This window comes from Anticarsia gemmatalis, chromosome 8 (genome assembly GCF_050436995.1).
Source record: "Anticarsia gemmatalis isolate Benzon Research Colony breed Stoneville strain chromosome 8, ilAntGemm2 primary, whole genome shotgun sequence".
NCBI lineage: Eukaryota > Metazoa > Arthropoda > Insecta > Lepidoptera > Erebidae > Anticarsia > Anticarsia gemmatalis.
The window spans coordinates 6,072,209-6,084,313 of NC_134752.1; the positions used below are offsets into that span (position 1 = coordinate 6,072,209).

General features: G+C 35.0%; 2 protein-coding genes across 2 annotated transcripts in view; one reads left to right on the plus strand and one right to left on the minus strand.

Annotated features, from left to right (window-relative positions):
- Positions 1-2: 2 nt before the first annotated feature.
- Positions 3-1,796, minus strand: ND-PDSW (NADH dehydrogenase (ubiquinone) PDSW subunit). Its single transcript, XM_076117322.1, has 4 exons — positions 1,614-1,796; positions 1,401-1,536; positions 976-1,115; positions 3-189 (listed from the first exon to the last, which is right to left on the minus strand). The coding sequence occupies exons 1-4, from the start codon at positions 1,714-1,716 to the stop codon at positions 83-85; spliced, it is 486 nt and encodes a 161-aa protein (XP_075973437.1). The 5' UTR covers positions 1,717-1,796; the 3' UTR covers positions 3-82.
- Positions 1,797-3,961: 2,165 nt separating this feature from the next.
- LOC142974800 (uncharacterized) overlaps positions 3,962-12,105 on the plus strand; it is a 61,680-nt gene continuing 53,536 nt past the window's right edge. Inside the window, exon 1 of the mRNA XM_076117323.1 lies at positions 3,962-4,283. Coding sequence (XP_075973438.1) covers positions 4,107-4,283 — 177 coding nt within the window. The 5' untranslated portion in view covers positions 3,962-4,106. The remainder of the gene's footprint in view (positions 4,284-12,105) is intronic.

Consider the following 12,105-nt stretch of genomic DNA (forward strand, 5'->3'; position numbering starts at 1 on the left):
TATGAACTATAATTTATGTATTGCAACAAGTATCATCTACTTAGATATTAGGATGTGAAGTTCTGGCAGCTTCTGTTTGATCTTAACCGGTGAGGGAAGACAGGCTTCCGTGGCGCCTCTCCCAAATCATGCGATGTTTCTGCTTCATGTACGCTTTACGGGCGTCACCGTAGGCTCCGAGGTCACCATCTGTGGGAAAAGGAAGGTATTATAGTTGTGGTAGGTATTATGTTATTATCAAAATTCGGGTTCCCAAATCTTTATGCATTAGCGTCTTTTTCTAGAAAATAAATTCAGCAGTTCAGCACCACCTTTTACTCAATCAAACTTCTATATTATATAAAAGAAAGTAGTGTTAGTTACACCATTAACAACTCAAGAACAGCTGAACAGATTGAGTTGAAAATTGGTGGAGGGATAGCTAAGATCCCGGAGACAGACATAGGTCTTTTTATTCCGCTCGACCATGTTTGTTTCTGGTAGAAGAAGAGAGCATGGAAACAACAACACCAAGTAGCTTTGATCTCCTGGTAACTGGATCTTTTTGCCGATTAGAATTAGGCCCAAGAATGGCTCGACCAATGACTAAAAATTGTTTCAGTAAAATTGTATTTGAGACAGAAAAGGTTTTTATAAGGAGAAAAAAAGTGTGTGAGCGGGTCAGCTAGTATTTATTTAAATTGTATGTGTATTTCTGTTATTTATTATTTGTCTTTGGACTCACAAATGCCAAACAAGGGGTTGGTATTGTCCACCTTGAGAACCTATGCTCTAAATCAACATATTATAGTTATGTCAATAAAAAGTTTTATGACAACTCTATCACTGAATTTTTCTTATTTGGGGACTAAAATGCTTGGGCCTTGCCAATATAGCAGTGTAGAGGTAATGCAATGTATCTTCTACAATCTCATTTATAGTATTAACTATTAATAAAGGTACTATTAAATATTTATTGGTAAGTTGTATGCTTACATTTAATAAACCAAGCTTCCTCAGACTCCTTGTATTTTTTCCACAGAGGAACACATGCGGTGGCATGGTCAGGGTGTTCATAAATCATACAGTCCTCATAACGTTGGCGCAGGATGCCCAAGATCTCAGAGTCCACAGCCCTGGAATATGTTCAATGTGTGTCAATGTTACAGACTAGAGAGAATGCCAAAAAATATAAGTTGTACTGAGTTTGTATGTCAAAATGAGGATAAAAGCAATGCAATTGAATTACGTTTCTAAGACATCAAAACAATTTCTGATATTCCTGGTTGTTAAAATGTAACATTACCAAAACATGTAGGTATTGGTTAATTACAGAAATATATACAACATGTGACAACTGCTAATAAAGGTTTAATACTATAATGTTTTTGTGTCTTATTTAGATATCAGTAAAAACTAACCTATCACGTTTGAACTGCTGATTCGCTTCGAAGTCGCACACAACATCGTCATCGTAGCATTGATCGATGGTAGGCACGCGGCGATACTTCTGGTGGTACCACGGGTATTTCTTCTGGTTGGGCTCAACAATCTTTTCTGTAGCACAACAAATCGAATCAATCAGATGTACTTACATAACAAAATAAACCTTTGAAAACTTATCACATTATTACCTCGGAAATATGTTACAGGCGCATCGATTGTATTGTAAAGTGCATTAACAAAAGCTCTAAATGTGTTGTCGTCGTCGACTCTCGGGTTATTGTCTTTACCCATCGTTGAAATTTACCAAAACTTCAGCCCCAGAAAATGAAAATGTATGTACCAGTTTTGACAGTTGTGCCAAATGCAGCTTTTGACAGATTTGTCAATTTGCTATTGACATTTAAAAATAATGTTACCAGTCTTTATAACATTGTATAAAAGAAAATCTTAGTTGAGTAAAATATTTTTATAATAATATAGACTGATTTATTTACCTCTTTTTCGTAAAATTGCTACCCTAATTATTATTAAACTGTTACTGCCATACCATAACTTAAAGATAAATTAATTATGATGTATCAACGAAGCGCCTGGCAAACTTTTCTTGTTGTTTTATGCGTAGTTAAGTTACTACGTATAATTTATTATCTTTATTGTCAGGCGTTACGGATTTTTTTGCATCAGTTTAATCCGATTACTATACTTACTCATACAATTATAATGCAAACAAGAACTAGCATATTTTTCACCAGCCTGTCATCACCCAGCGTAACATAAATGTTTAATGGCTCTAGTTGTGATCTTTACAAGGTGTTAGGCAAATGGTTGTTCAAACAATGTAAGCATCTGGTCAAGACCCTCGTACCATTTAATTTAGTTAGGATCCACTGTTTCGAAGATATAATAGTTTTCGCAATCTTAAGTCTTAAAATTGCGTAATTTTGTACTAGACCGGGCGGACTACATCAGCTATTTTTATTTTCTTATTCAAAGTTTTTAGTGCATATGGCTTATCATTCCAAAAAGTATGAACTTATAATGTTCTAAGGAAAGCGAGATAACTGTTTGCCTGTTAGGCAAATGGTTATCTGCCTTTTTTCGACGCAATTATTGAAGGTACCGATGATGATCATTTGTACTTACCTTATTAAAGGAGACTATTTACACGATATTATGTTATTATTTTGATATAATAGTCAAGTTTCATTAATTTTTCAGAAAGAGTATTTTAGTTAAATGCCTTCCTTATATCGTATGATCCTTTCATGTTTTCAATATTTTATTATTTATTATTCCTAACAAGAAATACTGAAAGGTTTTGATAAACTTTGACAATGAAGCAGCTAGTAAGGCGCTCATTGCCACACAGCCCACACACCGATCAGTGAATGAACTGTCGGTTAAGCGTCTCATTTCGCGGCCATTCCGCGGATGGGCGACCGCTCAGTAGTATTTGAGCGGAACCCTCCTCGCGTTCTGCAATTAAAAAGTTGTAAATGAGGAAATAAATTTTCATTACATCTAAGTATTTATAGATGACAGCGATATAAAACTTTGGAGTAAGAAGGTAAACCAACCTACTTACCTACTTAATTTATAAAAGCACTAGTAAATGTACCAATTTACAGAATTGTTTGAAAATTAACTCTTTGAATCTACCTTCCTTAACTAGTTTGACTTCTACGAAAGCGATAGATCGGACCGCTTAGTTAATAATTATTGTTTTCGTGTGAAAGCTTTGATTCACACGATATGAATAATAAAGGCTTTCAGTGTAACTTACATGTCTAATAATTATGCAGGTCGGCATTGAACCTGGGTCATATTTAGTTCCAGTAACCTATTTTTAATATTTACGCTATTGATTTTCATCCTATTTTAATATTTTTTTCACTTTGCGTGGTCAACACAGTAAAGTGTTTTCCACGAAGAAAACGCTGTACGTCGAGCTTTCCCACTATCTGATCGAGTAAAACAATTTAAGAGTATTAGAGCGGGAAATTGCTTTGTTATACAGTTTATTATTGTAGACCGGAAATTCCTACACGCATCGCATCTGATGTAAGGGTGCATTCGACAGCTGATAGGCCTAATAAAAAATCTTGTTGTATGGATAGACTTTACATTGAGCGTCAAGTCATTGAACGAAGGGCGGGGGCGCGCATGCGTAACTCGGACCTACCAATTTGTTTGGGTTGCTATTTACGACACCAAATGCACCCATGGTGGAAAATATTAAATTATTAAAGCGACTTAATGTTTCGAAGGTCAGTTTACAATGTTGACAGATTACTGAGTAAATTTCGTATGAATTTTTCACTAATCGATTGTAAGGTGCAAGCACCAATAATGACCTTGCCACTTCTTTCAACCCCCTTACTCCGTCTTCAATAGCTCAGTTTTGTGGTAGTATTGGTAGCTTTTGCGCCAAATTTAGTTTCCAACTTCTTAGGGGTACAGATTTGGGGGTCCCGTCCTTGCAACCCAAAGTTAGAGCGGTGTCCTGTCATCCACCACTGCGTATTGCGTTAGTGTGGGAAGGCGTCGTGTTGTGTTTTGACGCGGCACGCGGTTGCACAGCGCGCGGCGATATGGCGCTCTTGCCGTGGTGAATCAGTTGTGTGGCGCGCGTGAAGGCGGCCACTGTTCTCGAGTGCTCATGCGAGTGCAGTGCCGGCACGATGAAGTGGCGCGCGCGCGCGGCTCCTTCCCGCGCCAAAGAGCGCGCCAATATCAGCTTCTTCATCTTCATCATGTTCTTTGCGGTGTTTGGAGTCATAGTCCTCACAGAACTCCTGCTCCTAGAGCGGCCGAATGTGCCGGGCTCTGCGAGATCTCGCTACAGTGAAAATCTGCAGGTCAGGAACTGATTATCTGTTTCTCATAATACCGTTCCTATTGTTTCAGTGAAAATGTATAAATTTAAAAAGTAAAATATAAACACCCGCAAATTTTGTATTCATAAATAAATATACACTTTTACTTCTTGTATACCTGAAATATTGGGGAACAATAGAGCAATGTTTTGTAACAGAAAACGTAGTCTACACGGTAATAAACAATTCTTACGGTGAGAATCTTATTGGAACGATGCACGTTTGACAAAAAACACGAGATAGATGCTAGAAAGGTAAGTTTCTTCAAAGAAATAACGGTTCATGATGTCTAAGAATAGAGCAGCTTAAATTGTCAGGCGTTTACTTAAAATATCAACATTAGGAGGTCAACACCTGTAAGTACAATTAGCGAGGGGGCATTGTTCTATGCGAACCGGCTCCTTTATGAATGAAGCTTATTAGACCGTTTATTTGTAGTGGGATCACTCTGATCACAGTAAGCTGAAAGCTTTGTTACGTATTACGTTTGTTACGTGGTGCGCTTTTGTTTTGGTCGGGAGTTCGCACCTAATATTTACATAAGGTTTTTTAAGCCCCTCCTTCATCTAAGCTATTTTTTATTTAGATTTTATACTTTGTTACTACTTACTAATAAACATTATATACGAAATATGTGATTTGTAAGCAAAATATGAATTGATATTTATTAAAATAGCGAGTCCCAAGTAGGCTCTACAATTTTTTATTAAGTTTTTTTACTAAGCTAAACGAATTGAACAAGGAAATGATATAATTCCTAATACCTGCGTGTTATTAAATTTTGTTAAAATTTGTATATTTATCTGATTTCCACGTACATAATTGTAATCTGAAGAAAATTTATAGGAGCTGGTAAACAGGATTTTTTTCTTTATCATTTTTCTACTAAGCCACCTCCCTAAGGTATACACGATATTATATGAATGATGATCTCTAAGGTACGAGGGGAAACGTCATTTTTTATAAAATATCTGCCATTTAGAACTTATTCTCAACGCACCATAAGGGCAATGACTAACGCAAATAACATACAAATAATTAATTTCACCGCAGATAATGTTATCATTATAATTTTCTTTTTATTAATACACGATTTGCGTTCAATTCAACATTTCTTAAGAATATGATGTATTCATCTAATATTTTATTAATTTCGCGTTGCTATGCTTCCGGGAGAATATACAATCATGTAAGTGTATTGGCTGATGAAAAAGCTAAAATGTTATCAGCTCTAAACATTCGATAAATGCTTTTGATAAATACTAAAATGTAAGTTAAGTTATAAATCTACTTAATCTACACTTCCTGATATAATTCATGAGTTTATTTTATCACACATGTAATCTAATCGTCTGTTTATTTACCACATTTAAATAAATATTGGGTGTATTTTGAGTACGCTGTAATAAAATAATTATTGTGAGTACTTACACAAAGAGTCTTTCTTACTAGCTCTACCGTCCGCGACTCTATTACTTATTGTTATTAAATATATTTTTTTTGATAATCACGAGTGTAGTTATTGACAAATAATTACCTACTACTTATACAGAACTACGTGTTTGACCGATTCTGCTGAATCTCAGTTTATTAACACAAACTTGTCTCAGGTTGATCTTGCTAGTAGATAGAGGGTGTAATCATGTTGTTGGTGTAATCGTCATGTTATAAAGTGCAATTATTCTAAATATGTTACAGTGTGCAGACAAGAAGTTCCTCTAAATTACCTGTCAACTGGTTTATTATATTTATTAATGGTTTCTCGAAATTGGCACTTTTATTGCTTTTAATTCTATTTAATAGAGTCAAATTAGACAATTCAATTTATGTATCGAGAACATTAATGAAGTTAACGTTTCCTATTTGCTATAATGAAGCATATTCAACGGCTATTAAGGTAAAAGGTACAGGCTCTTTTAATTAATTACGGCCTATGTTAGAACGTAATATGTAACAAACATTTTCTTTACAATTTGCGACCTTTTCAAACCCCGCGACACTACTTACTTCTCGTACATTACGGATTTGTAGGAAAATGTTTATTCATTACAGTTTCATTCGGAGTAAAAGACATTTGAATAGTTCCAACAGTCTTTTTCTCAATAGTCATTAGTTAGAGAAACTAATTACCTGGTGCAAATCCCTTTGGAACGTTTAATTTGATTAAAAGCGTCTTTGAACGTGTTTCAAATTGCCTTTTTACTGTAAACGTTTGTTGAAAAGAAAGCCGTTGAACGTCCCGCATTCATGAGGATTCAGGTGAAAATACTAATTAAATATTTCTTTAATTCGTTGGCATTGATATTGCTCTATAGAATTTGATTTCTTTGGAAGCTTTTAGATGGCTTTGAAATAATTTATTGGTATTCATTAAATATTTCTGTTTCTGAAAATCTGTTTTCACACCACTGTTTGATATTTTGTTAGGTTTTTTGGAAATGCCATTGGTACCAATGATATTTTATTTATCTTTTTTATCGTATATAAAAAAATCTATCGCTAAGGACTTCAATCAAAATTTCTTCATCTTACGGTTATTAGGTACTGTAACCGTAAATTTTAGCAAACAAAATAACATGTTATGCTTTTTGGCTTTACAATATTTATAACAATATTCTGTTGTGAATGAAGCTAGGCCTTGACCCGCCATTGTCAATCTCCAGACGAAACTTTTAAAAGCTCTTTCTTTTATTTTTCTAGTTTCTCATAAGAGTTGTTCCGAACTCTTTCTATAACTCTTATCTACCTTATAACTTCCTTATCAGTAGTTATAGATCGCCGTAATGATTTTCTCATTTTTCCCATACCTACCATGAGCGGCTGTAGTTTCCTGAGAAATTGATGACTAATTTACCTTACACCAGAATAGTCAATAATCTCTCATATCAAAAGTTGATCGTAATCGCTGTAGTGTATGGTTTAGTTAACATCATATCATTATTTCAGACCTATACTTATACCTGCCTAGAGTAAATCAATCTCCTCTCATTATCGTCAACATTAACACGTCTCTTTCTTAACCAAAAAGGTGTCACGTAGTACGTGTATGCCAATCAATTTCTTATATAAATTCACCCTCCAGAGAAATGATCAATTGGATAATGTCATCGCGCAAATTGTATCATCCCAACACTTATCGCTCCGTCAAATTGTCCATAATTGAGTTTATATTGACGCTGTCGGGCCTCTGTATCCTTTCATCCAATTTTCAAGGTCCGATGATTGTCGTTTACGAGAAATTAAATTCTCTCGAACAGACGTAATGGCGGTAAAGTAGTGGTTGTGGCGGACGTTTATAGCGAGTCACTGCAGGCGTATACATTACAATTTGTACCATTACAGCGTTTGTTCAAGAAAGCCTTAATAAATACTTACATTTTATGCTAATATTTCGCGTTAAGATAATAAACGCTTTCGAGTAGCATCACTTATCGCGAAATTACCGACAGAACAGAGAAGCGACTTTAAGTATTTGCCAAGACTGACTGACGTTAGATTAAGATTGTTTGTATACTCTCGAGGGGGTATAAGCGCTTTGCAACTTGGAACTGTTATAAGAAAATAAAAGTAGATACTTACAGTTTGTATTGTTCTTGTATACTCTCTTATATTACTTACTACTAGTGCTTGTTCGAGATTTCGTCCGCAAGGAATTCGTTTACATACGGCGAGTTCATTCGTTAGAAACTGTGTCTCGGTTAAGGCCGAAAGTTTTCAGTTTGTACTTGGATTACCTATACGTACAAATATTACCTTTGTGTGAGAATTGCCTCGCTGCTTTATTATTTTCCCAAGAAACTCCGAACCTGTCAGCGTGTCTTTGTTCGAATACTTTGGGTGGATAGGCCAATATTTATGCTTCGAAAATAGTCTATTCAAAGTTGTTGTGACGATGTCCAGATTGACATGATATCAAGTATCAAGTTTGTCCTGTACCTGTTGCCGTTCAGTCTAGGCGCGGTGCGTGGCGGGAGGATACTAAAGTGAATTTTCTACGTTGATCGAATTTTCGATGTCCACGCTCGACCGTTCGATTTTCCCGAACACAATTTCCCATGTAACGACAAAATGCAATATGGAACAGATAAATCTGGTTATATTGGAAATTGTTTCACCGCGGGATTGCGGTATTGAAATATTCAGTTCGATGTAATAAAATCATAATAATATTTATTTAGAAGCATATAGAGAACGTTGCAGGTATTCCTACTCCTATGGGAACAAGTCTAAATAAAAACAGGTATTATGTAGTTTTCATATGTATTTGGTAGGCTTATTTTCCGAAGTACTTACGAGAACGGCTAAAAAGTAGTCAAATGTTAAACAAGCGATTAAACACGAAATTAGGTCAAAGCATTACAGCACGACACGGAATAGTTTAGTCACTTCCCAATAGAGTTATGATGAAAGTTACGACGCCATTGTATTGGAGGGTAGGCATCGTTACAGCTCGCGAGTATTAACTAATATCGCTGCGATCATCAATCTGCCGGCATAGTTATTAGAGCGATATTCTCGTGGGACATTACGAGTCGGGTGACGCTAATATGAGGTGAGGTGCTACTTAAAATGTGCGAGGTCTTATAAAGAAGATGTTTCGATAAAAAATTTAAGATCAAATCAAAGAAGAGTTACGATAGAGTTTTGATCTTCCAATCTTAAACGAAAAGGTAGAAGTATGTGTAATTGAAGATCTAGGTCTTGCCACAATAATCAGTAATACGTATGCTTAGGTACATACATAAAGCGCGTATCGATTGTCGATATTAAGGCATATTAAAAAAATAATACACTCACTCTCTTGAACTATCCACGCATCAAAAGAGGTACCCTTGTTTATATAGTACAAGTTTCTATAATATTGTATTGCTCATACCAAAGTTTATCGGCAGTGGTATTGTTTGCAACTGGGGTTTGCAGGTCAGACGAACCTGCCCCTATCAGGTTGGATTGAAGTCGACGTAAAGTTTGTCAAAAGGAAACTTTCTTTGGAACTTCTAGAACTTTAAGAAAACACGTATCCTTCTAACACAGTATTAGAAGTAGAAATATAGGTAGGTAACTGTGCTTCATAACCTCTCTCTTTTTAAACATACAAATAAATACTTTTTTTTTATCATGAGTAGGCAGAAACTAAAGAACGCCACTTGCTACGAACACCACAAAAATATTTTCATTTACATTCATACATACATCTTGCCATACACGACTACGGACTTCGAGTGCTACGCACTACTCTTTTTACCTATATATATTTTAGGACAAAAAAGAAAAAAATATCAACGTTTTGGATAACATTGTTAAGTTGCGTAACAATACTTCAATGTCAGAATACAATCCAGACTAGGTACTCTACGTCTACAGTACAATAGTGCACTCTTATCCTGAGATAGCAAATAGACGAATCATCTTATTGTACAAATAACGGGAAGGTACGGATGTCTATTGAATGCATCTACACAACTGATAGCTGACATCTATGTACATCTAAGCTATATCTTGCACATTGATGTAAAATATAGCTTGTCAAAATGTCGAAATTCTTTACTAAATAGCTATGGTCCAAAATTTCACGAACCAATAGCGCTATAAACACAACGAGTAGGAACAAAATTACAGTATTCAGCCATAATTTATTAGCTAAATTAGAGGATCCTCATTATAAGCACAGCGAAATAACGGGAATAATGTTACCGTCAAAATGGCGCTAGTGAACAATGTTCGGCATATTAATCTTGCCGCTCCGCAACTAATGCGAAAGTTTGTTTGCCAACTAATAACTCGGCAACAAGTCAAGGAATCTCTACCGATTTTGGCATACGTGAAGTTCGACCTAACATAAATTATGCAATAGTTTTTAACTAATAAACGAGGTTCGAAGGTATTGGAAGTGCGGAACGGCTTTTGATGCCGCATTGTCCATACTAATACAATGAAAATGAAGACTTTTTCTTTCTTTATTTGAACGTGAATTTGTAACTGGACTAGATATTAGCAGCGTAGATTTAAGAATGCTGTCACATTAAGTGAAGGTTTTTTATTATCATTAAAGTTTTGAGGGTTATTAGCTTATTTTGTAATAATAATTCGTTCAAAAGGAGAATTTGCAGGTAAGGACTTCAATAACTCGTGACAGCTATACTTCATTCTACGAAGGGAATTATGGTACAAAAAAATGTATAAAACAGCAAAAATCGGGAACCAATAACCTATTGATATTTTATCTCGGTATTTAATAAATAGAGAGTATAATTTTATTGAAATTCCTTCATACAATAATGAACATTCCAAACGGAAATATTTTGTATAAATTTAGACAGGTATAAGGTCAACCCGATTTCTATTTTAACCAATTTAGTTCAAGTTAATTAAGAAGTTAGGGTTGGCTTCGGCCGTTGTGAATACCAATGACTCGGATACAGAACAGTTACTTGGATATAGGGATAGAAGAAAAGTGAAAGCTGGACGTTTTTGCGTTTAAAATATTATTATGGAAAGCTCTTATTAAAACAACGGCCTTTTGTTAATATAAGATTAGGTAGTGGCGGGTGCTTAGCTGTCCTATTACTTGGGGTAATAAGAACCGTAAATGCGCCTTCAATGGATTTATGCCTCGTTTAGTGCGCCTGCATTAGACTGCTCTGAAAAGGCTCATAAAGTCTATGGATCTAACAGCTTGTTTGCTAAGTGGGATGATTTGTTTTGTTAGGTTCTGTTTATTTATTTAAATTAGTACTTTTGCTACATTTATAATGTACTTATCAAATATGGGACAATTTGCAAAAATATCCTTAGTAAGATTTCTTAGTAAGTAAGTAATTTTCCTAAGGTTCATTCCGTCCTTGAGAGTCAGTCTTGCGTGAATTTTACTTGAAGATAAAACAAATCAAAGATTCAGCTTTGATTATTCAATATTTAAATACGCGGACCTCGGCGAAACGTTTTACAAAGCTGGAACGCCTATAAAAAGTATGCGGAACGAAAGTCTTGACCAAAATAAAGTATTTTTCGCTTGATGAAAATTCCGAGAGCTCGTGTTGCTCCGGCCACCGTCGTCCGCGGTCGGATGCTCCACCGTTCATTAATTTTATTTGTTAGGTAAGGCGTACTAAGCTCACTCGTAAAACTACAATCTGGAGTGCAATCAATTTTAAATATGTACTTTTCTATTCTGCAACCAATCTTGAACATAAAGGCAGGTTTACGTAAGAAGATTGTGTGGTTTTAGGCGGAAGATCGCGCTTACTGAGATCACAAGAAAGTAATATGAAGCTCCCTTCAAACATTTACCAACCCACATGTTGTGTGAAGATTTATGTTTAAAGTATGCTTTAGATACTACCTTATAGTTCTGACTAATATATTCTAATTATTTAATTGAAATATTTTTACATGTATTATAATTATTTAATTGAAATATTTTTTTCATGGTGTCTACCTGTAATTTATTTATTTATTTATTAATATAATCTCGAATTCTCAGTCGTTTATAATTTTAGTCTTGTTAAAAACTTGTTTTTCCTCAAGGATAAGTCCTCAGCGAAAAGTTGTTAGTATAGCTTTATTAATAAGGTCTGTATAAAATAAAGTTGGTGATAACAAAGCGACCGATATCTTTCATCTGCGACTCGGCAACATCTTGCAAGGACGCTAATGAAATTCTTCCGGATAAAAAATGATGTCATAATAAGAAGCGCGGAATCCAAAAGGATTGTATTTATCATAACAAATTACTGTTTGTATCATTTTAATGGCTACTCTTTTGTTATAGTTTAATTTAAAAAAAAAATTATCTATTTCGTGT

What these genes read in the sequence shown, in the direction of transcription:
- ND-PDSW (XM_076117322.1), bottom strand. Translation starts at nt 1,716, where the DNA reads ATGGGTAAAGACAATAACCCGAGAGTCGACGACGACAACACATTTAGA. An exon ending in GCCTGTAACATATTTCCGAG is followed by an intron (nt 1,537 to 1,613) that starts GTAATAATGTGA and finishes GTTGTGCTACAG; the next exon opens with AAAAGATTGTTGAGCCCAAC. An exon ending in GGAAGCTTGGTTTATTAAAT is followed by an intron (nt 190 to 975) that starts GTAAGCATACAA and finishes CTTTTCCCACAG; the next exon opens with ATGGTGACCTCGGAGCCTAC.